At 36.6% G+C, this 27,518-nt stretch overlaps 1 protein-coding gene across 3 annotated transcripts in view; it reads right to left on the bottom strand.

Moving 5' to 3' along the window:
* Positions 1–27,518, bottom strand: part of LOC149170617 (translation elongation factor Ts (EF-Ts)) — a 177,530-nt gene that overhangs the window by 76,639 nt on the left and 73,373 nt on the right. For 2 of the 3 annotated variants that reach the window (XM_089423943.1, XM_089423942.1), the window contains one exon: positions 5,093–5,181. In XM_089423943.1, the coding sequence (XP_089280069.1) occupies positions 5,093–5,181 (89 nt within the window). Of the gene's footprint in view, positions 1–5,092; positions 5,182–20,452; positions 20,547–27,518 lie in introns of all 3 variants that reach the window. The other variant, XR_016259000.1, reaches the window with a different exon arrangement.

The following is a 27,518-nucleotide window of genomic DNA, read 5'->3' as shown; positions in this document are numbered from 1 at the left end:
ATGAGAGCTTGCTCTTTCTTAAGATGATGAGGTCTTTAATGAAAGATTGATGCAGTAATCTTCCTTCTAGGTTAATAGGCAATTTTCTTCTTTCTTGTCTCCTTTCGCAAATGATTTCTCTTGACAAGCAACCTTCTCTTTACAAGATGATCTCAAAGTTGCCTCCTCCTTTACCTTAGCTCTAATACCATGTTGGAGAATCTAGTAGGTCATCTCTTCAAACAATTCTCCTTTCCTTAACCACTGCTTGTGAATTTTAGTTAGCTTTATTGTTCTTTATTAAATTCTTTCATCAAACAACTATCAAGAACATAAACCATTAAGATCATAAAAGACAAAGGACGCAAAATATAGGCTCCAAGGCAAGGCAAAACCCCTCCAAGGGGAAAACCCAAAAAGAATCTCTTCTCTTCTCATAGAATCAATTCAAATGAGAATTCCAAGACCCCAAGACCAAAGCCAAGACCTCCTCCAAGCACCAAGGCAACCCTCCAAGAAATGTTCTCTCTAACAAGCTCAAGTCAACAAGGTCAATGAAAGTCAAACTTCAAAGATTCTACTATAGTCAAACCTTTCAGCCCTGTAATTCCAATCTGCAATTCGGTCTGCAATCTTCGACCCTAGAACAGATGCAAAAACCCTAGTTTCTTTACACGTGTCAGCCTTTCAAGAGATCTCCTTTAGTGAGTCAAAGTCATCTTAAGTCAAACCCTTCAAGTCTACTTCAAACAAGGTTTTGGCCCCAACCCTGCAACAGCTACAAAAACCCTAATTCCTTTGCACGTGTGATAGAAAATTATCACAAAATTCAAAAATTCAGTTTCTTCTTGGAATGCTTCCTTTTTATACACCTTTGCTCCTTCTTCTTCTTCTTTCTTGCTTAAGATCAAACTGCAGAAGTATGTCCAAATGAATTGAACTTGATTGCTTGAGATCGAACTGCAGGAGATCTCCTTTAGTGGGTCAAAGTCATCTTAAGTCAAACCCTTCAAATCTACTTCAAACAAGGTTTTGGCCCCAACCCTGCAACAGCTGCAAAAACCCTAATTCCTTTGTACGTGTGAGAGAAAATGATCACAAAATTCACAATTTCAATTTCTTCTTGGAATGCTTCCTTTTTATAGACCTTTCCTCCTTCTTCTTTTTCTTGCTTAAGATCTAATTGCAGAAGTGTGTCCAAATGAATCGAACTTGATTCCTTTATATAGCCTTCTCAAGAGGTCGAATACGCCTCTTCTAGGCCGACTTGTCACTAGCAGGGCCAACTTGTGCTTGGAGGTCTTTTTGACTTTCTGGACACAAAAATAAATTATTTTTCATGTTACAACTTGCCCAAATGGATCTTATACAATTGATATTGACTCTCTTGCCACATCAAAATTATTCTTATGCCATGACAAACCCTAGAATCAAGAAGAACATGTTGAACCTAGTTGACCAATCAAAAGAATAATGAAACCCATGCTTGAAAATAACAATTTTCCTTTCTTCTTTTATTTGTTACATAAGATATACTTAATGACATAATTACAATGAAAATTATGAAGACCAAAACTAGTTACATTTTCCAACAGACCAAACCTAGTCAAGATGGCCAAGTGAGCCTTCACACATCCAAGCACATTACAATGGAGTACCTCAAGCCTTTTAAAGTGTAATGTCCCCAACCACTTAGGAAACTTATGATGGAGTTTGCTAGCCTAACATGGTTCTCGTAGGCTAAAGCAGGGAAAATTTTAGCAAGGGGACTTAATTGGCCTATGGAAACATTATAAAAGTCTTAAAGGGTGAAAAGGGGACATTTCCTAGGCAAGTGAAAAGTCAAGTTAACTTTATAAAGTGAAAATATTATGAAGTGACTGTGAAAATAAAAAGGTTAAAATGGCGCAAAAGTGGCCATAAGTTTATAAAAGAGAAAAGTGAGGAGACCCTTCTCATTCGTTCACTTATGTTTTGAGAAAAGTGCTTTTGGAGAGAGTTTTGGAGAAGAAGCTTAGAGTTTGGAAACCCTGGCTGCCATAGTTGATTCTAGTGTTGAAACTAGACACTCTAACTAGTTCAAGGAGTGAAATCATTCAAATTTACCATTGAAATTCAAAGGAGAAGAAGATCTGTTGGAGATATTGAGGTAGAAAAAGTGTTATCAGTTGAGTTTGGGTTCTTATTTGGTATTTTCTATCTTATTTTGACAGGTTGGAAGAACCCATGAAGAGTCTCAGCTTCAAGATCAACTCAGTGGGTCGATTTAATGACCAAACCTCATACTGCTGAAGAGAGCACATATTTGCTACATCTGCGTCGAGTTCCTAATCTGTGGGACAAGTTTCCTTTTATCAGACGTGTGCCTTTGCTGGACGTGGAACTTTTTATCAGCTGAACGAATTCTGGGCACAGAGGTAGCTTTTCTTTGCTGTAGCAGAGATTCGGCGCATACGAAGAAGTGTCATCACTCTCCAGACTGATGCCAGCGTCCCGTGTTGATGATTGTAAAGATGTCAAAATCTCCCTGTGCCACACTGGAGTGAATACAGAGGAGCAGAGTTAGGGGTCTGCCTAGCTAATTCGAACCAGAGACACTTATTCCTAAGCTGCGTGGAGCATAGAACACCTGGAACGACTGTTGAAGCAAATATATATATGCTGGACCCTTAATACTGGCAAAATCTGAAGTTTTGAATGTGTACAGTGGACTGTCCAGCTCACTCTCTCATGCCAGGTTTTGCTGTGTAAATATTTATGAGTTTAACACTGCTATCTCCTTTTGCAATGTTCTGAATGTAAAAGAAATCCATGCTCTATAATTTGTCAGTTGATGTTGAATAGAAGAGGTATATTTTATGCTCAGTTTTGTGTTGTTCATCATTATGGAAATTGCCTGCTGAGGCTGTGAATTGCATTTGGAGATATTAATCTACTGAAACCCACTGTGTGAGAAAATTAAACTATCCAGTAACACCTACAGCATTGTGCTTGTGACATGTTTGATGAAATGTCTAGCTGAAAAATTCACTGAACGTGCACAGTGGGCTGTCCAGCTCACTTTCTCATTTCAGGTTTCATTGTGTAATTATTTATGAGTCTGCCTAGCTAATTCAAACCAGAGACACTTATTCATAATCTGCATGGAGCATAGAACACCTGGAACGACTTTTGAAGCAAATATATATATATGCTGGAGCCTTAATACTGGCAAAATCTGAAGTTTTGAATGTGTACAGTGGACTGTCCAGCTCACTCTCTCATGCCAGGTTTTACTGTGTAATTATTTATGAGTTTACCACTGCTATCTCCTTTTGTAATGTTCTGAATGTAAAAGAAATCCATGCTCTATAATTTGTCAGTTGATGTTGAATAGAAGAGGTATATTTTATGCTCAGTTTTGTGTTGTTCATCATTATGGAAATTGCCTGCTGAGGCTGTGAATTTCATTTGGAGACATTAATCTACTGAAACCCACTGTGTGAGAGAAATAAACTATCCAGTAACACCTACAGCATTGTGCCTGTGACATGTTTGATGAAATGTCTGGCTGAAAATTTCACTGAACGTGTAAAGTGGACTGTCCAGCTCACTCTCTCATTCCAGGATTCACTGTGTAATTATTTATGAGTTTACTACTGCTATCTCCTTTTGTAACGTTCTGAACATAAAAGAAATCCATGCTCTATAATTTGTGAGTTGATGTTGAATAGATTATAGAAGAGGTATATTTTATGCTCAGTTTTGAGTTGTTCATCATTATGGAAATTGCCTGCTGAGGCTGTGAATTTCATTTGGAGACATTAATCTACTGAAACCCACAGTGTGAGAAAATTAAACCATCCAGTAACACCTACAGCATTGTACCTGTGACATGTTTGATGAAATGTCTAGCTGAAAAATTCACTGAAAAACAAAACTCAGAAATTAGTAGTCATTTGGAAAGTTTTCCTAGTTGGAATTTTACATAAAAGATCCCTTACTTGCAATCCATGGGCATGATACCATGAGATACCAAGACCATTGGCCCAAAAGCCACCATTGTTGACCTAAAATGGATAGCACTCATTCACTTTTTTACTTAGTCAATTTTATCCTAACAGTTGGTCTAATGACAATGGTCCATTGGAAGCCAGTTGCTTCATTACTCTGCAACTGCCAACCACGTCATCAACCACACTTGGGAAGTTCCCAAAGATGACATCCACCTTATTATAAAATACTGGATCCAAAGAGAATTTATGGCTAACATGGCAAATAGTTTACTTTGCTAAGTGTGACCACTGTCAATACTAAAGTTCATTGACAGCTTTTATCAGACAGTTCCCTCTTACAAGCAAACATGTACTAAGTCGATTCACCCAGAATTAAACCATCTACAAATAAGTGTTCCTCGTCTCTTTTGGGCCTTATCTTGTGAATTGCAAATGGCTAAGCAAAAGGGGTGATGATCAAAAACACGAGTAATTGTTTTCATAAGACAGGATGAAAAGATTTTCACAACTAGCTCATCTCTACAACAGTGGCAAATTTTGGAACAACTGTAAGTCACTAGTCTCAAAAAATAAAAAGGACATAATTTGAAACTAGGACTGAATGTACCCATATGTGTAAAAGAATATGGGCTCATCTCTACAACAAGATGACAAGATTTTCACAGCTAGCTCATCTCTACAACAATGGCAAATTTTGGAACAACTATAAGTCCCTAGTCTCAAAAAAATAAACGACATAATTTGAAACTAGGACTGAATGTACCCATATGTGTAAAACTAAGCTATGTTGATCCATTTAATTACATTTGACATTTGACACCAAATTCCAATTCATCTTAACTCCAGAGTCCACGTTCCTATACATATAACAGCATTACCATTACCAAATTTAAACTGCATGACATGGACAAGTAGATACCTTGGAAATTACAATTTTTCCATCTCAAATGTAAAATAGAATCCCTCCCAACTCTCACAGACCAACACCCTTTAAACTATAGAGGAAACAGCTAGTTCAACATATAAATTGTTGTAAATTAATTTCACAGAAACAGCATAATATTTGATGTCATATTTCACTAGCTTAACAATGCAAGACAGCTACGTTGACACTTTACCTCTGGATGTCTTTACCAACCTCCACTCGAAGGAAACGTCCCACTCTCATCAGTTGTCCAATATCCTTTGATAGGTCCTCAAGTACAGACTACAATAAGCACAACAGACTTTAGTTGATAATCTCATACAAGAACTGCAGGCATTTTATTTACCATTGAGTACAAACATAGAAGCAATTGCAACAATGTATACACGTTGTAGTATGGGAACATCTGACTTTACTTTTTTCCAGAAGTTAGCAAAACAATTGAATATAAATGCATGACAAAACTCAACTTCTTTGCATTATAATCTACAGCCCCAAATTAACCAGGTTGTTAATTCTGAAGTAATCTAATGAAAAATAAGAAAACAAAGCAGTCCAAAGACAGGCTGATCAAAGGCATACTAGTGAGACAAAGGATTGAAGAATAGATAAGATGCTTCCAAATTATTCAAGTTACGAGCATCCACCACCTATCAAGAGATAGGGCACCATTTACACTGTACAAATATACCATCCAGCCCGATTTTACAGCTTGATAGTTCAGCTGCAAAAGAAACAAACAGCCCCCTTGCAGGGATGCACCAACCTCTATTGGCAAATGGCCACATAATGTAAGATGAATCCAACCCTAGTGGGAGGTGTGACAGCTTGCCACTTTCACCAAACTCTTCACTTCTCATGTTTTATTAGAGACAAAGAATAAAGGTTCTGAGAAAATAAATCCATAACATCACAGACAACTACCAGCCTGAGACAAATGAACAATGTTAAAACATGGAAGCGTTTTTACACAAGTATGCTTGAAAAGCCAAGAAAATGTCATCCTAACATCTAGAGAATCAACAGTAATTTTACAACTTATACTAGCAGCTCTTTCATGCATTCATGGGATCGTTTTGCAACTTGTAGCGACAGCTTTTTCCTGCATTGATATTAAGAATGTGCATAAAAATCCAATAGATGGTTAAATTGTGCAATACATCAGACAAATCCAATTGCAATGTTAAACTATTCAGTCACCACTCATAATTTGGTTTCAGACTGTTAAAAAAATTAATTAATTAATAGAACTCATAATGGCCAACTAATGCTTTGTGAATACCCTTTCCCCTCTCCCTTGCATATACATGCCAAGAATAGATAACAATATTATTTGAAGACAATGACGATATTGTATGCTATTGTATCCCAAGTCTATTAGCTATTTGGTTGCTCCGAAAATGTTTACATCATTCTATGGGTGCCTTAATGTGATGTGGGATGCCTTAATGTGATGGGGTTCAAGTTCAAATTTTTTTGAGGTTCGCCATTAGGTTCATGTATATATATATATATATATATATATAAACCTTATAAAATGAAATATAGGATAAAATAGTAAGATATCAACATCAATAAACATAAAAATTTCTATCATGGACATGGAAACTGCAAGGATAGATTACAAAAGCTTGACTTTTGACATGAGGTTGAGTTTCGATATATGGACTTGGTCAATGGCTATGATGTTCAAGGAGCTTTGTCGAACTTCAAAAATTCTTTAAGGTTCACCAAAATTCGAACCTCAAGCTTGAAGTTCGACAAACCTTGTGACATAAAGGAGAAGAGGTAGTCGAGGGTGTTGAGAAATCTAGGGGCAACTAAATTGGATGATTTCTCTAACTTTAATAATTGCTTGTCATGTATTTTGACTTAACTTGATTAGCTTCTTATTTCACTTGATTATTATTGTGCCTTCTATCATCAAACAACTACCAAACATTGAAGAACAATGAGACAAGAGGACACAAGATATAGGCTATAAGCCAGGGCCAAAACCTCTCCTCTTCATATGAAAACCCACAAGAACTCCTCTTCTTTTAGAACTTCAAATGATGAATTCCACGACCTATGACCCTTGAGAAAGACCCCTCTAAGATAAAGTCAACCTTCCTTCCTACTTGATGAGCTTTCATTACACAACTTACAGCAACAAACTTCGATCGTCTAGCAACTTTGACCCCAACAACTTTTCTAGCAAATTCGATCCCAACATCTTTGACCTAGCAACTTCGACCCAACAAGTTCTAGCAACTTCGACCAAGCAACTTCCAACAGCTTCAACTTCCCCAATAACTTTTGTAATTTGGTCTAGCAGCTACTTTAGAAACCCTAACACGAGAGAGAGAGAGGTCCAAAACTTCGATCTTGCTTCTCGTTTCTTTTCCTTGTTTTTTGTCCTTTTCTTTTGTCTTGCAACTTCTTGCTTGAGGAGATCGAACTTGCTTGTGTCCAAATCAATGTTTTAAATTTCCGACTCAGCCGAGGTCGACTCCGCCTCCGACTCCGACTCAGTATCGACTCGGCCAACTCAATTTCAATGACTCTGTCGTTGTAAAAAAACATTAAATATTATTTTTTTTAAACATAATTTTAAAGATTTTCATTCATGTTTCCAAACACACATCATTAGAATATAGATAGAAGACAACATATGATCAAAGTAGGCTCATGAATATATCCATTATATCAAAATGGCACCCAATGCACTGTCCAATACATAGATGATCATGATATAGATATCAAAACAAAAACACATAACCAAGGAGGCTAGAAATGGCCTCTACAACAAAAGCAAATTGTGACCAATGGTCCAGTACTACTGGCTACTGCCAAAGGAGCCGAGATCACGTGGATCAATCTCTGGATCATCATCAAAGTCAAACAGGGGGCCCCATGGCTCCTCATCATCATCATCATCTCCAACTGCAACTGTAGAAGTGGTAGCACTAGCAGGCTATGCAGCAGCTGCAAGTTGAGATAGACGAGATACACGCTTCTGTCGTGGCTCCACAGAAGAAGCACCTGCAATTGGAGGACTTGGGGTTGGCCATGACACTGGTACAAGTGGATCAGGATCCGCATTCAACTGAACTTTATGTACGAGTGATGCCTCCACCTGTAAATCCAAATCAAGATCCTCATCAGAATCAAACTCTGTTGGATGACTCTCCACTACCCAATCTGATGTTGGATCAATGTCTTCCAACATAATGGGATCAAAATCAATCTTTTGTTCAGCAATTGGTTGCGTCTGAGCCAGAGTTTGTATTGGACATAGACTAGATCATTTAACCATTTTTTATCCAAACGGTTTCTCTTCTTTGTGTGAATCCTCTCAAAGATAGACCAATTGTGCTCACACGCAATAGCATTGCAAGTTTGACTCAAAATACGAATTGCAAACCTTTGCAATTCAGGACAATGGCTACCAAAAGCATCCCACCATTGTGCTGCAAAAAACATAGGAGTGTAATGAGTTAACAAAATTACAAATTATATCCAACCTTCAAATTATAAACGATTTAACAAAATAAGTATTAAGAATTTGAAAATTGAAATCTTTGTTTACCTGGCTCATTTGCTTCCCTTGCAATCTTTGCTAGGTTCTTCCCACTGCTTGTCGGTTATGGCTTGTCGGTGTATCTACACGATGATCACACTCCAATGGGATCATGCGATCAATGCAATCAATCAATCCATCTTTAACCTCCCCCATCAAAGCTCCTGTCTCCTTAGCTTTATAATGATACCGTGGGTTCAAATAATACACAGTTGCATGTATAGGGCGATGGGGTTGATTGTTCCATCTTTCATCAATGTTTGCCCAGATGGGCCCATACTTAGCCACTTTATCCTTGTATGCCCTCTTTAATTGCTCCTGTGCTTGATCCATAGCCTCATAAATGAAGCCCATAGCCAATCTTCCCCATCCACCAACCGCAACACCTTAACCAGTGGCTCAGCAAGCTTCACAATCTTTGCTGCCTTTCTCCAAAATATTTCTTCATTAACTTTCTTTTTCAATTCTTTGCCTTCCAGTTTGTGAGACCACTGGCTTTGATTCCATTCTTCACTGGAAAAAATCTTTTGCAAGTTTCTATGTTGTGAAAGCATAGATTGCAATGTCAAAAAATGAGTAGCAAATCTAGTGATGGCAGGCCTAATAATATCCCTACCCCCTATGTGTTTCCTCATCAGGCTCAAAATCCATGAATGATTGTAGATAAATTTTGTTATGCTTTTGCCATGATCTACAGTATTTTTGACCCAATCTAATTTGCCAATATCCTCAAGCATGAGGTCTATGCAATGTGCAGCACATGGGGTCCAAAAGATGGTTATGTGCTTTTCCTCTAACAGTTTACCAGCAAGAACATAGTTAGAGGCATTATCTGTGATGACTTGAACAGTATTAGCCACCCCCACCTCCCCAACAACCTCATCCAATAGCTGAAACAACAATTGTCCATCTTTTACCTTATCAGATGCATCAACTAATTTTAGAAACATGGTTCCCTGTGGGCAAAAGATAAGAAAGTTTTATGATGGTACGGTTTCTTTGATCAGTCCATCCATCTGACATGATGGTACATCCTGTTCTTGCCCATGAGTCCTTGAAATCTTTCAAATAATCATTAATGGAGGCAATTTCTTTATGCAAACGATACCCCCTTAGCTCATGCATAGTAGGGCCTTTGAAGCCTTTTCTAACAACATGTATGGCATCAAACATAGGCTCATAATATGGTGAACGAGGAGCATTGAAGGGGATATCAACATCATACCACCATCTAGCTATGTAATCACAAGCAGTCTCCCTGAATTCTTTCTTCCAATGGTCATCTAAATTGGGCTACAAATGACTTCAACTAGGTTGAGGACCATGTGCATCTGATGGAGAGGAGGGAGTGAAATAACTTTTGAATCTTGATATTCATATCACCCTTTTTCATTTTGCCCTTTCCCTTTTCTTGAATTGACTCAAAAGAGGGAGGAAAATATCAGAAGGGGTTGGATGCATCAGTACAAGGGATAGAGGATGAACCCTCAAAATGAAAATGGGGGTTGGTAGTCAACATCTTTTGTATATTCCTCTTTCTCCCAATTTCAGTGTCTAACTCTTTTTGCCTAGCCTTATCTTCTTTAAACTTCTCAAAGCTGGCGAATAAATCCTTCCTATTCTCCCCAATTTCTGGTGAGGTACATGGATTAATTTGGCCTCTAATCCCTGCCAAGTGTTGTTTCAGCCTATTAATGCCCCCAGGACCTTCCTTAATTTTCCTATGGCAAAATTTGCAATGCATTTGCCTTTCAACCATTTCAACATATGCCCAAGCAGCATCTTTCACTCTAGGTGCCATTTTTTTACTTGGAAATGAAAGCAAACAATCTGAAAATGAAAACAAACAAAAAAACATTGATTCAATGTTCATTTCTTTCACAAAAAACACTCTTTAGGATTTCTAGATTTGCACATAAAATTTAATAAGCAAAAACAGATTTTTACAAGTGAAAAAAATACCTCCAGGCACAAACTGCCTCCTCAAGCTTGCTCCAAGAAACCAACTCCTCAATGCTGCTCCAAATGGCTGCCCAAGAAGCTCCTCACTCCAGCTACAATGCTTGCCCAAGACTCCTCACTGTTGCTCCAAAAAGAAACTCAACAACTCCCCACAAACTCTCACTGAAATTCTCACTCAAATGCATAAGATGGTTGTGAGAGAATGAGAGGGGTTGAGTGGGTTAAATAGGGTTTGAGAGCGGGAAATGGACCCCAAAGACTAAATAGGCAATGTTAAAACTGGTTTGGATTCCCCAACAAAAAGATTTTTTTTTTAAAATGTTGCTTCCGGTTTCATTGGGCCGCTATCACTAACTCGATCGAGTTAGAGCGGGCTTGGCCGAGCCGGCTGGGTTAATACCGAGCCGACCGAGTTGTTAGACAACTCGGCCAGCTCGGTATTAACCCAGCCAGCCGAACCGAATCCTTGGTCAAGTTGTTGTTTTGAGACCTGGCTCGGACCAACTCGGCCGAGTCGGTTCCGAGCTAGCCATTTTTTAACACAGAGTGACTCCAAATGAGATAAAGTTCCTTCTTATATATAGGCTTCTAGGAGGTCGAATTGTCGTCCATGACGCTGACTTGTCACAAGTTGTAGGTCGACTTCTTCTTTGCATGATGACATGGTCTTGAAGGGTATATATGACATCTTTAACTTTACATAAATGATATAACATGCCCAAAGGAGCCTTACATGTATGACAATGACTCAATTAACTCCTAGACTTTATGACAAAGCCCTAGAAGCACTCAATGGATGCTTGACTTATAAATAAAATGACCTTGAGCATGAAACCCATGCTTCAAAGCAATAATAATAAAATTTATTTTTCTCCTTTCATCAAATACATAAAATCATGATTATATTAGGCATTATGAAGACCAAACCTAGTTACATTTTTTAACAGAGGGAAAATCAAAGTAAATTGATAAGTTATCAATAAATGTCATCTTTAACTGCCCAATCAATCTCCTTTTGGAGGGAAAAGTTGGCTAGGAGTACCCAAAGAATACCTAAAGGAAGGAAGGTGCTCAATGAAGATTTAAAGGGATTGAAGGAGGGAGGAAACCTCTAAGAACCAACATTGCCAATGTGGAGATCCATCAAGGAAAGTTCTTCCAAAGATCAAAGGGCCAAGTACAAGTATCTCTCCCTTCATGTCATTGAGTTCTCCAAGGTGCATATGCTAAGAAGAAACAAGAAGCATGAAAATGCTCTCAATGCACACAAGGGATGGTCACCAAACATAGCTTGGACATAACCCAAGGAACAATTCATTTGTAAATAGATCATATGCTAGAAAATGATAGATTGGACTCTCTCTAATTGTGTCCAGTCAATTATTAACAAACTAGGTCCCCAAACATCACAGCCATTTAATACAAATGATTTGATAATTGTGTCACCTATATGCAACATCGAGGGAATACATATGATTGCACAATGGAACAGTAGGGCTAAAGCATGGAAAGAGATGCATACATCTTATTGAGTAGAGATCAAGAAGTAATCCTCAAGCTAATTCTAGGACCTGTGAATTGGATCCCAAGTAAGTATATGATATAGTGATCTCCACCTTACCCCCTTTGAAGAAGAAGTGGAAGTATGACGAAGTATTCTTACAAGTGTTAAAGATCATAACCTTAATTTTGCTAAGGTTTGTTGTTTGTTGTTTACGTACACAGAAATGGGCAATGAAATAGATTTGCCTTTGTAGGCCCCTAAGAGAGGATGGTAAACAAACAACATCAACTACAAGAAAAAGCAATGCAATCAAGACAATATGTAAAAAGAAACCATCATCAATATGTTTGTTCCCCTTAGCTATTCCTCTAACTCATCAATATAGATCCTAAATAAATTCAAACAAAGAAGGTGTGCCTACTTAAAGCCTTAAACCCAGTAGTACAACTAATGAAGTCCAAATGTACCTAAGCTATGCAAAGTTAGCCTATAACTTTTTCATAAAGCTTGAACAAAATAATAATGTAAAAGGCAACCATCATCAATATGTTTGTTCTCTTTAAGTATTCCTCTAACTCATCAATGCATATCCCAAATAAAGGTGACCAAAGGGAGTGTCCCTACTTGACCCCAATAGTAAAACTACTGAAGTCCAAAAGTACTTGAGCTATGCAAAATTGACCAATAATTTTCTCATAAAGCCTCAATAGAGAAACAATGCAAAAGCAAATCATCATCAATATGTTTGTTCTCCTTAAGTATTCCTTTAGCTCATCAATGTAGATCCCCAACAAAGTCAAGCAGGGGCGCCATACATACTTGACCCCAATAGTACAACTAATGAACTCCAAAAGTATCTAAGCTATGTAAAGTTGATCTATAATTGTCTCACAAATACTAAATAGAGATACATTGTGAAAGGAAACCATCACCATTATGTTTTTTCTTCTTAAGTATTCCCCTAACTCATCATGTTAGAGGTTTGAGGAGGTTCACCAAACCCCAAAAATTCTTCAAGGTTCGTTAAAATTCAAACCTCAAGGTTGAGGTTCGACGAACCTTGTGACATAGAGGCCAACAGGTAGTGGAGGGAAAATCAAAGTAATTTGATAAGTTGTCAACAAATGTCATCTCTTCCTTCCTTATCAATCTCCTCCTTTTGGAGGGAAAAGTTGGCTATGAGCACCCAAAGAATACCTAAAGGAAGGAAGGTGCTCAATGAAGATTTAAAGAGATTGAAGGAGGGAGGAAAGCTCTAAGAACCAACACTACCTATGTGGAGGTCCATCAAGCAAAGTTCCTCCAAAGAACAAAGGGCCAAGTAGAAGTATCTCTCCCTTCATGTCATTGAGTTTTGCAAGGTGCTTATACTAAGAATAAAGAAGCATGAAAATACTCTCCACACACAAGGGATAGTTGCCAAACTTAGCTTGGACATAACCCAAGGAACAATTTTTTCGTAAATAGATCATGTGCTAGAAAATGATAGATTGGACTCTATCTAATAGCGTCCAATCAATTATTAATAAACTAGGTCCCCAAACTTCATAGCCATATAATACAAATGATTTGATAATTGTGTCAACTATATGCAACATCAAAGGAATACTTAAAATTGCACAATGGAACAATAGGGCTAAAGCACGAAAAGAGATGCATACATCCCAAGTGTTGACCACTACGTGTCAACTACCCATAGCAGTACACCCCCTTTTCTTCGCAAAAGAGATAGCGCTTGATTGACGTGTCCGTGCCATTCGACAGTCATCGTCGACTTGATCAATTTATGTTGTAAACCCAGTCTGCATGTGTAAATTGTAAATAATCTTAGCAGAGTTGAGTCATGTATGTAAATTGCCTAGGTGGACCTAATTTTCTAATGATGATCTACGTTCCGGAAGGTTTTTTGTCTCACCAATCCATGATCGGCAGAGTTTTCCTTCAGCCTAACCCCAAAGCCGGAATGAATTTTGTCATTAGAATCTTAGGGAAATCCTAGTGTGTTAATCTGCTAGATTATAGTTGTGTCACAGAACTGGGTGGTTTATGAGGGTCTATGTCAAATGGGTTTTCCCCCTTAAGATGTAAAATTGTAAAAGTCATGATGTAAAGTGTCTTGAGGGTTAGAAAATGTTTTAATCCCCTCATGAGTCCTAAGTCCTAGGTCCTAGGTGATTTTTCCAAACGCTAAGTTCGAGGATCCATTTAAAAATAAATTAAAAATTAAAATTAAAAAAATTGAAAAGATAAAAAACAATAAAAAGGAATATATATATAAAATAATAAAAAATTAAAAAAAAAAATAATAATAATAATAATAAATAAAAATTTAAAAAAATAATAAAATAAAGTAAAAACCTAAAAATAATAAAATAATAATATTTTTGAGTAAATAAATGCAAAATTTCAATTTTTAATGCATTAAAAAATTCGACGGATGAGATTAAGAGATGTCTTGATCCTCATCGACGGTCAAGATAATTTTGACATGGATCACTCGAACTAGCCGTTGGGAATTTTTCCTTTAAATAGGGTGCTAGGGGTCATTTGAGATAAGTTTAGATCTAAAAGTCTGGTGCTAAAGAAAGCTCTCTTGTAGTCATTTTTTGTGCAATAAAGAAAGACTTTGGGGTTAAAAATCTTGCTGGTGTTACTCTTCTGAAAATGTTGTAAGATGATTTATTTTTCTACATAATTTTATTTTCAACTATTGATTTTAGCTTGATGGAGATTGATTCAGGCACAGGTATCTTGTCTGATCTCTGGGGTTTGAATGATAGTTTAGATTCTGAAATATAATGGCAGGTATCTCCATTTGATCTAGGTTTCACTATTGTTTTCTCCCTCTATGTTAATGGTTGATTTTAAGCTGTGCAAGAAATCTTAATTTTGAGTTTACCGGGAGTTAGGGGAAGTTCTCGGCTGAACCAGCCAACTCCCGGATTGTGTTTTCTGAAAGAGCCCAACCAATTTCAATCCCGGGCTTATCATCTGAAATTTTTTATGAATGCATGCAGGGTCTTCTGAAGCACCTCACATTAAAATTGAAATTCTGAAAATATAACTGTAGATTATTGACAAATCTGGCTGCTAAAGAGCCTTAGATCTGTAAATACTGTAAATTCGTAGCTGGTTTGAAGGGTTTTATTTTTTCCTTGCACATATTGTTTCTAGGTATTTTGTTTTGCCATTGCAAGTTACAGGTCCGGAAAATTTTTGTGGGGTTTTCAGCAGGCAAATCTGCAACAACAGGATCTAAAAAAAAAAAATCTGAATGCAGGGCAATTTAAAATTTACTGGAGAATTTACAGGTTTTCTTTGAAGAAATTCGAGGGTTTTTCCAGGTTATCTTTTTGCTGCCTGGGATTTCATTTTGACAAAAGTTTTCATAAATTTTTTTATGCTATCTGTTTGCTGGGGTTTCATTTAAAATTGCTTTCCAAAAATATCAACCAGCAATCTTGCATTCCAAGGGTTTTAAAATCATTCATTTTCAGATCTAAATTTTTTTATGAGGGTTTCAAGAAATCTGAAGGAGAGCGAGTTAAAAATTTTTGTCAAGATTTCTGGAAAATATTTAAAGCTCCTCTCACTCTGCTGCAAATCAAATCCCTGTCTCCTCACAGCTCCATTTCTGCATTTCTCTTCAGCATTACTTCCTGCGGATTCCTTCCACGCTGCTCCAGCACCTGCAAACAAAACAAAATAATAAAAAAATAAAAAATATTTAAAAAATTAAAAAATATTTTGAAAAAGCTTAATAAAAAAAAATTGAAAATTCATTTTTTGTGGTCCATTTTTCTATAGCTAAACGCACTTAAAATGTTTATTTACAAATTGGCTATATGAAAGTGGTCGCTGGTCAGCATTTAAATTTTATGATCATTTGAAGCATTTAATTTTTCTTCAAGTTTAATTGCTGGATCATTTAAAGGCGTTGTGCATTTGTTGAAAATCTTACATCGCTCAGGTTATTTGATGATAAATGATTGTTTTACATGAGTTTATATTTCTGCAGCATTTGATAAATAATCGTTTAATCATTTATTTCATAAGGCATTGGTCTGTTAACTTAATAAAATCAATTAAGTGCTTGTTGCCTCTCGTGTCTCCCAACCCAACTGGTCCCCAGTTGGTTATTCATTATCCCATAGGCTCTACCCCCCTTAGCCGCAGGAGACAGGCTTAAACGGAGAGATCGGGGATCAGGGTGACAGCCCCCAGTCTAAGCGTTGTCCTGACAATCTGTGCGACAACATTTTTTGGCGCCGTTGCCAGGGATACTTTATTCTCGGTGTTTCAACGACTTTTTATCATTCATCATTCATCTTTCTATCATTCGTTTGAGCCGGCAACGCCAACATTTTTTGGCGTCGTTGCCAGGGACACTTTATTCTCGGTGTTTTAACGACTTTTCATCATTCATCGTTCATCTTTTTATCATTCATTTGCGCCGGCAACGCCAACATTTTTTGCCGCCATTGCCGGGGATAGAGTTTTTCTGTCCTTGGCATTTCATACGACATTCATCATTCATCTTCTCATTTCTCATCATTCTTTCATCTCTCATTTGAGCTGGCAAATTCAACAGTTTTTGGCATCATTTGGATCTTTTCATCACATATCAGCAACTTCTCTTCAGTTCATTTCTTGTTTGGGTGGCGACTCCATTTCTTTTATTTTTCCCAGGCAAGAATCCTCTCTCATATCTGTTTGTTGGTTGCTTTTTGGATCTTAGAATCAGATTCATTCTTCAAGTGGCGACTCCACTTCTTTCATTTATTAATTTTCTTGAGCAGATATCTCTTTCTATCATCCATTTGATCCCTTATTATTCATCATGAATTATTCGTTTAAACCATGTCATTTTAATGTTCGCCATGATATTACAAAGGTGGCCATTTCTAAATTACCTGTGCTTTCAGGTGGTGATTCAATCGCTGTTAAAAAGCATCTAGGCTGGTTTACTCGTATAATGATCATGTATTGTAGATCTCCTCAGTATAATCATGAAGATGTCAAAATGCGTCTTTTTGTCCTTTCTTTAGAGGGTGATGCTTTGAATTGGTTTAATAGTTTTCCTGAACATTCTTTCACTTTTTTACAAGACATTGTCAATGCTTTTAAAGATAGATATGGTTATACAGATAGCTCGCTTTGTGCCCCTAAAATTGTGCAACAGAATGAAAGTAATCTTATAAAAGGTCCGGCTGTCGGTGAAAGATTCCAAGACGATGCTTCATATCAGAATCTGCCATCCACCTGTAATATTGCAGATCATATCCATGATAGTGGAAAAGCAGGGACAAATGACAACGAAAAGGAAGATCAAAAGCAAATTATACAAAAACTAATGTTGTTGGTAAAAAAATATGGAGATTAATCAAACTAATTACACCAATGATGTGAGAACTTTATGCACCCACCTAGAAAAACGTAATAGGGAGATGGAGATCATGCAAAATCAGCATACTAAGGAAATTGAGGCCATGAAGATTAATCATGACACAAAAATTTGTTTTATGCAAAGCAAGTTGTCAAGCTTAGAGGAAAATATGGCGACCATGAAAGCTAATCATGATAGGGAAATTAATTCTATGCAAAACAAGTTATTAACTATGGATGAAGAAATGACTATCATGACATTCGATCATAATAATCAGTTAGCTACCATGCAAGCAAATCATAAGGAAGAGATAAACTCTATGCAGCATTGCTTGATGACCATAAAGGAAAAAGACAACAAAGTAATAAAAGATATGGAAGCTAATCAGATATGTCTTCAGAAAAGGTTATTGACCATGGAAGAAGATCATGCCAGGGAAATCAGTGCTATGAAAGTTGAACACTCTAGCCAGATAAATGCCATTACAATATAGGTACATAAATTTCAACAACAGATTAAGGATGAAAGAAACCAGGAAACATCAATAGATCAGGAACCTTCTCATTTGCCGCAACAAGCTCCATCTTATTATGAGGAGGTCATTGGTTCGATTGAAAGGTGGTTAATTGAAGGTGATCCAGATAAAATTAAAAATGATAAAAGATCAAATGCAAGATAAAGAAAGACATGTCACACATATCTTACATACTTCATCTAAGAGCTTTGAAACAGAAAGTTCCACGTCATCAGTAATACAGCCTGCCACAAAGAAAAAGCGCAAGAGAAAGAAAATGAGAAGAAGATTTGATGCATCAGACGGCTGCGAGCAGCTTGATTTTCAGATAGGAAAAAGTCCTACCATATGCAGAATTGGACATGGCACATCCGACAAGCAGTCGACAGATTTGCCTGAAAGTAGGCAAATGTTCAGTATACACTATATTGAACACATCTGATGCCATGGGGCATCCCTTGTATTGTATTTCTATCCCTACTCCTTGTCATTTCAGCATTTTATTTCTGTTTTAGGATTAGATTTACTTTTCATGTTACTAGATAGTTAATAAATGAAGAGCTTTTATCTTTCATGTGCTTAATGTATATGACGATTTTTGGATGGACGCTACTTATGTTTTATTGTGTATTGTGTGGATGTAGATTCTGGATTCTCACATTCCTGCAATGCAGCAACGTGTCCTCAAGTGGAGCCAGATGTTGACCACTACGTGTCAACTACCCATAGCAGTACACTCCCTTTTCTTCGCAAAAGGGATAGCGCTTGATTGACGTGTCCGTGCCATTCGACAATCATCGTCGACTTGATCAATTTATGTTGTAAACTCAGTCTGCAAGTGTAATTGTAAATAAACTTAGCAGAGTTGAGTCATGTATGTAAATTGCCTAAGTGGACCTAATTTTCTAGTGATAATCTACGTTCCGGAAGGTTTTTTGTCTCACCGATCCATAATCGGCAGAGTTTTCCTTCAGCCTAACCCCAAAGCCGGAATGAATTTTGTCATTAGAATCTTAGGGGAATCCTAGTGTGTTAATATGCTAGATTATAGTTGTGTCGCAGAACTAGGTGGTTTATGAAGGTCTATGTCAAATGGGTTTTCCCCCTTAACATGTAAAATTGTAAAAGTCATGATGTCAAGTGTCTTGAGGGTTAGAAAATGTTTTAATCCCCTCATGAGTCCTAAGTCCTAGGTCCTAGGTGATTTTTCCAAAGGCTAAGTTCGAGGATCCATTTAAAAATAAATTAAAAATTAAAAATTAAAAAAAAAATTGAAAAGATAAAAAACAATAAAAAGGAATATATATATAAAATAATAAAAAATTAATAATAATAATAATAATAATAAATAAATAATAATTTAAAATAATAATAAAATAAAGTAAAAACCTAAAAATAATAAAATAATAATATTTTTGAGTAAATAAATGCAAAATTTCAATTTTTAATGCATTAAAAAATTCGACGGATGAGATTAAGAGATGTCTTGATCCTCATCGACGATCGAGATCATTTTGACATGGATCACTCGAACTAGCCGTTGGGAATTTTTCCTTTAAATAGGGTACTAGGGGTCATTTGAGATAAGTTTAGATCTGAAATTCTGGTGCTAAAGAAAGCTCTCTTGTAGTCATTTTTTGTGCAATAAAGAAAGACTTTGAGGTTAAAAATCTTGCTGGTGTTACTCTTCTGAAAATGCTGTAAAATGATTTATTTTGCTGCATAATTTTATTTTCAACTATTGATTTTAGCTTGATGGAGATTGATTCAGGCACAGGTATCTTGTCTGATCTCTGGGGTTTGAATGATAGTTTAGATTCTGAAATATAATGGCAGGTATCTCCATTTGATCTGGGTTTCACTATTGTTTTCTCCCTCTATGTTAATGGTTGATTTTAAGCTGTGCAGGAAATCTTAGTTTTGAGTTTACCGGGCGTTAGGGGAAGTTCTCGGCTGAACCAGCCAACTCCCGGATTGTGTTTTCTGAAAGAGCCCAGCCAGTTTCAATCCCGGGCTTATCATCTGAAATTTTTTATGAATGCATGCAGGGTCTTCTGAAGCACCTCACATTAAAATTGAAATTCTGAAAATATAACTGTAGATTATTGACAAATCTGGCTGCTAAAGAGCCTTAGATCTGTAAATACTGTAAATTCGTAGCTGGTTTGAAGGGTTTTATTTTTTCCTTGCACATATTGTTTCTGGGTATTTTGTTTTGCCATTGCAGGTTACAGGTCTGGAAAATTTTTGTGGGGTTTTCAGCAGGCAAATCTGCAGCAACAGGATCTAAAAAAAAAAAAATCTGAATGCAGGGCAATTTAAAATTTACTGGAGAATTTGCAGGTTTTCTTTGAAGAAATTCGAGGGTTTTTCCAGGTTATCTGTTTGCTGCCTGGGATTTCATTTTGACAAAAGGTTTCAAAATTTTTTTTATGCTATCTGTTTGCTGGGGTTTCATTTAAAATTGCTTTCCAAAAATATCAACCAGCAATCTTGCATTCCAAGGGTTTTAAAATCATTCATTTTCAGATCTAAATTTTTTTATGAGGGTTTCAAGAAATCTGAAGGAGAACGAGTTAAAAAATTTTGTCAAGATTTCTGAAAAATATTTAAAGCTCCTCTCACTCTGCTGCAAATCAAATCCTTGTCTCCTCGACTCCATTTCTGCATTTCTCTTCAGCATTACTTCCTGCGGATTCCTTCCACGCTACTCCAACACCTGCAAACAAAACAAAAAAATAAAAAAATAAAAAATATTTAAAAAATTAAAAAATATTTTGAAAAAGCTTAATAAAAAAAAATTGAAAATTCATTTTTTGTGGTCCATTTTTCTATAGCTAAACGCACTTAAAATGTTTATTTACAAGTTGGCTATATGAAAGTGGTAGCTAGTCAGCATTTAAATTTTATGATCATTTAAAACATTTAATTTTTCTTGAAGTTTAATTGTTGGATCATTTAAAGGCGTTGTGCATTTGTTGAAAATCTTACATCGCCCGGGTTATTTGATGATAAATGATTGTTTTACATGAGTTTATATTTCTGCAGCATTTGATAAATAATCGTTTAATCATTTATTTCATAAGGCACTGGTCTGTTAACTTAATAAAATCAATTAAGTGCTTATTGCCTCTCATGTCTCCCAACCCAACTAGTCCCCAGTTGGTCATTCATTATCCCATAGGGTCTACCCCCCTTAGCCGCGGGAGACAGGCTTAAACGGAGAGATCGGGGATCAGGGTGACAACCCCCAGTCTGAGCGTTATCGTGACAATCTGTGCGACAACACTAAGTATATGATACAGTGATCTCCACCTTACCCCTATTGAAAATGTAACTAGTATCGGTCTTCATAATTTTCGTCTAGCTCATGGCATGATGTAATTCATTTGTATTTGTAAAAAGAAGAAAAGAAAAATTATTGTAAAGATCAAACAAAAAATGTTTTTATAAAGCATGGGTTTCATGCTCATTTTATTATGTTTCTAGGTCTAAGCACCAACTGTGTGCTCCTAGGGTTGAGTAATGAGCCATTGTCATTATCTTTACGTTCTATATCTTTATTGGGTTTATTGTATCAAAGAAGAAATTTATTTTTGTGTCAAAAATGTAATTTGAGGCTCCTCCACCAAGTTGACCTCAAGAACTGCCAAGTCGGCCTCGTGAAGGGCACTCAACCTCACAGAACCATTATATATAAGCTATGACTTCGACCTATTGTGGCATCTATCCAAGGAAGTTCGATTTGCAATCAAAGAGGTGCAAAGGAGTGAATAAGGCTTGGAAACAGAAGATAAACCCTATAAAAGGAAGGCAGAAACCTAGGAAGGGAAAGAAGGAAGTTTTCTCTTGTTTCTAGATCACACGTGCGAAGATTTTGAGTTGCAAGAAGAGTCGAAAATCACAGGTCTGCAGTAAAGGCCGAAATTTTGATGCATGATGGACGAAATCTGTGATTGGAGCAATTTTAAGAAGTTTGACTTTTGTTGATTAGAAGCAAACTTTTGTCATCTTGAAAGGACTTTGTTGGGAAGCTAACTTGGTGGATTGGAGGAGGTCTTATTGTTGGTCAAAGGGTCTTGGTTGTCTCATTTGATTTGGTTCTAAAGGAAGAGAAGAGAATTTTTGGGTTTTCCCCTAGAAGAAGGGTTTTTCCTTGGCTGAGAGCCTACATCTTGTGTCTTTATTGTTTTGATCTTCATGCATTTATGTTTTGATAGTTGCTTGATGATAAGAAGATTAAAAAAACAGAAAAGAAGATAATAAGAATACAAAGAAATCACAAGTAATTATCAAGATAAGGAAATCTTTCTGCCTTTATGATTTTCTAACATGGTATCAGAGCTAAGGTGAAGAAAGGAAAAAGGCAGCTTGAAGATCATTTGCTCTCTAAGGGTTCAAGAAAGGATTCAAGGAGAAAGAAGAAAGTCTTGGAATGCTTTTGTAGCAAGAATGTAATTGGAAAAATTCTCCCTCCTTTGAGGAGATGTGGTCTGCACGTACTCAAGAAAAAGATTGTTTTTCCTTGATAGGAAGTAAGCAAGAAGATGAAGAAAATACCACCTCAAATGCCTATTCTGCCCATTTCAAGAAGAAAGGAGGAAATAAAAAATTTAAAGGGTCAAAGGAAAATCATGGGAAGATTGACCTTTCTAAAATAGAGTGTTATCATTGTCACAAGATGGGACATTATAAGAATCAATGCCCCGATAATCCTAAGAACAAGAAGAGAGAAAGAGACCAAGCTACAATTGCCACAGATGATAATCCTCCAAAGAAGACCAAAACTGAGGATTTGAAAGTCAAAGACTTATTCTATTAAGTCTTTAAGGATATTATCCCTTGCATATCCTTTGTTTAGTATAGACCATTATTTTAGGCCTTGTAGAGTTTTTTATTCTAGATTCAATCGTTCTTTTGATTCATAGGGTTTATATAGATCTATTATGTTTTGATAAGAAAGTTCTTGAGTTGTTTTAGACAAGTTGAAGAAATCCCTCACAATGATTGGATTGATGCAAGGTTAAGAGGCAGCTTCTACTTCTCTCAAAATATAAGTATCATGTTCTTTATTTCCTTTATATTATTATTGAATTCCTCTATATATCTAGCTTTATTTTTGCTTGATTATAATCCTTTCGCTCGTATTTTCCTTGGAAGGAAACTTTGCAGGTATATTCTAAAGAATGCTTATAAAAAGGATTATGGCTAGATTCAAAGGAAGACTTGAACCCGAAAAGAAACCTTGTTGCAGAGGGAGCCCTTCAATAGGAAGTCGTACAAGGTTTGTAAAGAAAGCAACTCAAGGTATGTATAAAATTACAAGTTTTGTAGCAGGTCTTCATCATATAAAAAGGTATGGTCATTTTGCCCTTAAATTTTGATTTATATTAATGACTCTCTCATTTCTAGGGTTTTGCTATAAAATCATAAAGATTCTTATATTGTTAATGTGATTTATCTCTAGATTAAATCAACCTTTGTAATAACTATATTTTGCTATTTGTTCACTATGGTAAAAACCTTATATTTTTTAGGGTTTGATGATAATATCTAGGGTTTGTGACAAAACCCTAGCAAAGGTTGATGTAAAAGTTTAGGGCATGAAAGTGTAACCCTAGGTATAAGGGCTTCCACTATGGTTGAAACCCTAACATGGTTTAATTGTTGGATATCTAAGGTTTAATTTCTTGTTTAAAGTTTTGACAACCATAGATGCTCTCTTTGTGATGTCATGATGACCCTGGATTGATAAAGTTAACTCCATGCTCGTGTACATATACATTTGTGCTTGGTTGTACTTGTTGATGAGATTTATAGGTACATAGTTTTCAAAAGGTTGTAAATATGTATACTTGCCTCATATTTGATGATGACCTTATAATGATGTTGAGCATGATGGAAAGAGGGAGCTACAAGAACCCTGATGACATTGAAGTTTACATTGTTGATTGAAAGATGACCTTGTTTCCATATGAAGATAAAGAATGATACTCCTGAAGGTCGAAGTTCTCTAATGATATGATGGTGCAAAAACAAAAGAGTCTGTGTAGTTGGAAGAATAAAGTTATTGATGGACTTATCCCCCTAGTTGAGAAGGAACTTGGATAAAGGAAAGTATATCCTCCATAGTTGAGAGGAAGGACATGACGTACAGTGAAAACCATGAAGAAAGGGTGAGATCAGAGAATACTTAAAGTGCTACTGATTGTTACTCTTGTTTGATGAATTTGTGAAAAAAGACTCGGTTGTTTTGATAAGTGTTTAGGTTGAGTTTGGTGTTGCTTGAAAGGATGGAAAAGGAAGCTTTCGTCAATATTTGTTTGGATATTATGATGAATTAAGCAACATCAGAATGGTTGAGGACCCTGGATTTTATGCTAGCATATTGATAGTAAGAACCAATATATTGGAAGTTTGATACTAGTTGGGGTCATGGAGCTACAATATGTTCTGATGGATGAACAAGTAGTTGATGTGTTGATCTCTCCTTGAGAAGTTTGAATATTTGATAAGTGTGCTTGGATTGGTGATAACTTTGATTTGTTTGAGGGAGAGATCAGTACCCTAGGTTGCGTGCCCATATGATGGTGCCTGGGAGCACATCTTGTCCTGGTTGGTATTGAGATATTTGTTATAGTTTGGCCTTAATGATCTCTAGATCCCGGTATGGGAGGGTATCTTGGTCTTGATGATATGGAGCTATGTTTAAGTGTTGATATCTTGACCTTGATGATACCTACATCCCTGTGAGGGTTGGTGTCTTGGCATGGAGGCCTAAATGTTATCTATGTTAGTTTTCGTAGCATCGGATGTGTTCTAACCTTAAAATTAGGTGGAGAGGCTAGAATACATGAAATCTCCAAAACCCAGAAATTGTTTCTAGAAATTCCGCCTAGAAATGACTTAATTAGATTATTAACCAGTTTTTAAATATTTCGTAAGTCTAAACTTAGGGAATACGGTTAATTAATCTGTATTAATTAAGTCAAGGCGTGAATCATCTAGAAACTCACACGAATCGATCCAAAGATGGTCCTAGCCATTGATTAAGTTTTTATCTTGGTCGTTGGTGCTCCAACAGAGGATTATAAGAGGTCGATGTGGTGATGGAGAATACACTTCAACAGTTCAATTTCTAAGCAGATCGATTTCCAAAGTAGCAACAGTCAGTGTCCAGAGAGAGAGCTAGAGATCGAAGCAATGTGAGAGGGGCAGGGACAGTGAGTCCAAAGGAAATATTTCCAAATCCGGAAGAGGCAGCAGCAAGAGGGCCAAGTTATCCCAGAGAGGCAGCGCAGAGGCTCTGCGCAGTACCTTCAGCAAGGCAAACCGATTCGCTGATGAGAAAAATCATTCTCAGTTCCAGAGGCCAAACAGAGATTCCAGAAGGCCAGAGAGACGATCTCCTCGACAACTAGAGGCAGAACAACTTCATCAGAGGCAGTTTCGAGCCACACGTGTGGCAGACAGCACAAAAGAGACTCACATTGGGGTTTGGATGACCAATTTTCTGAAGGCAAGTCATGCCAGAGATTGCCTATGGGAGAAGGGAAAATCCCTTCATTATTTTGCCCAGATTTTCTTGTTGTGGATTGCTAGTTTCAGGCATCCAGATTGTACTCGAATTTTTCGCTGCTGCATAATATTAAAACCCTCATCTATTGTGTCGGTTTCCCAAGTTGGGTTTTTCCAGGGACTTTTGTCCAAAAAATAATTGTGTTATTTTTAGATGTGTGTGCTAGCATTTCTTCCAGCGTTTATTCTTCCACAGTTTTATTTGTGTAGATTGCAGCGTGATTTATTCAGTATCTGTCATTGCAAACAACAGATAAATTGTTAAATTAAATTAACAATTAGGAGAATAGTTTCTAGTTGCGGCAATACGATTCCAGTTTGCAATTTTCACAATCTATATCCAGTTGGATTGATACCAGGGTTGTAGCCTGATGGTACCTATAGTGGCAAGTTTCCTTGGTGACACTTTAGACCCAATTGAGTTAGTGTCTTGGCAAGTAGCCTTGATGACAGTTAATTGATACTTTGACATTTTTTGGCCTTGATGGTATCTAGCATTGTATGTGCTATTGTACTCTTCTTGGAACACTTCAAATTGAGGTCATCCTTGTACCAGTTGAAAAATTATGAATACATCCCTAGTTAAGAGGGAGTGCTGAAAATGTAACTAGTATCAGTCTTCATAATTGTTGTCTAGTGCATGACATGATGTAATTCATTTGTATTTGTAAAAAGAAGAAAAGAAAAATTATTGTAAAGATCAAAGAAAATTTATTTTTATAAAGCATGGGTTTCATGCTCATTTTATTATGTTTCTAGGTCTAAGCACCCATTGTGTGCTCCTAGGGTTGAGTCATGAGTCATTTTCATTATCCTTACGTTCTAGACCCTTCTTGGGCTTACTGTATCAAAGAAGACATTTATTTTTGTGTCAAAAATGTAATTTGAGCCTCCTCCACCAAGTCAGCCTCATGAAGGGAACTTGACCTAACATAACCACTATATATAAGCTATGACTTCAACCTATTGTGGCATCTATCCAAGGAAGTTTGATCTGCAATCAAAAGAGGTGTGAAGGAGTGAAGAACGCTTAGAAATGGAAGATAAACCCTAGAGAAGGAAGGAGGAACCCTAGTGAAGGAAAGAAGGAAGTTTTCTCTTATTTCTAGATCACACATGCGAAGATTTTGAGTTGCACAAAGGGCCAAAAATTGTACGTTTGGAGTAGCGGTCGAAATTCTGATGCAGGAGGGCCAAAATCTGTGATTGAAGTAGTTCTAAGAAGTTTGACTTTTGTTGATTAGAAGCAGACTTTTGTCATCTTGAAAGGACCTTGTTGGGAGGGTGACTTGGTAGATTGGAGGAGGTCTTATTGTTAGCCAAAGGGTCTCGGTTGTCTCATTTGATTTGGTTCTAAATGAAGAAAAGAGAATTTTTGGGTTTTCCCCTAGAAGAGAGGTTTTGCCTTAGCTAAGAGCCTACATCCTCTGTCCTTATTGTTTTGATCTTCATGCATTTATGTTTTGATAGTTGCTTGATGATAAGAAGATAAAAGACACATAGGAAGATAAAAAGAATACAAAAAAATCACAAGTAATTATCAAGGTAAGAAAATATTTCTGCATTTATGATTTTCTAACAACCCCTTTGAAGAAGTGGAAGTATGACAAAGTACTCTTACAAGTGCTAAAGATCATAACCTTAATTTTGGTGAGGTTTGATACCCATTGTCAATATACACAGAAATGGGCAACAACATAGATTTGCCTTAGTAGGCCCCTAACAGAGGATGTTAAACAAACAACATCAAATACAAGCAAAAGCAATGCAATCAAGACAATATATAACAAGAAACCATCATCAATATGTTTGTTCCCCTTAGGTATTCCTGTAGTTCATCAATATAGATCCTAAATAAAGTGAAGCAAAGAGGGTGTCCCTGCTTAAACCCAATAGTCCAAAAGTACCTAACCTATGTAAAGTTAACCTATAATTGTCTCATAAAGCTTCAACGAGATAACAATGTACAACGAAACCATCATCAATATGCTTGTTCTCTTTAAGTATTCCTCTAACTCATCAATGCAGATCCCAAATAAAGTTGAGCAAAGGGAGTGTCCCTACTTGACCCCAATAGTCATTGAATTTCATTAAGATAAATTGATCTTACAAT

The sequence above is a fragment of the Pinus tabuliformis genome, chromosome 4_2, assembly GCF_031772625.1.
Source record: "Pinus tabuliformis cultivar Carrire ecotype Pingquan chromosome 4_2, CPIR1, whole genome shotgun sequence".
In the NCBI taxonomy this organism is placed as follows: domain Eukaryota; kingdom Viridiplantae; phylum Streptophyta; class Pinopsida; order Pinales; family Pinaceae; genus Pinus; species Pinus tabuliformis.
This window is presented reverse-complemented; position numbering and strand designations above follow the sequence as displayed.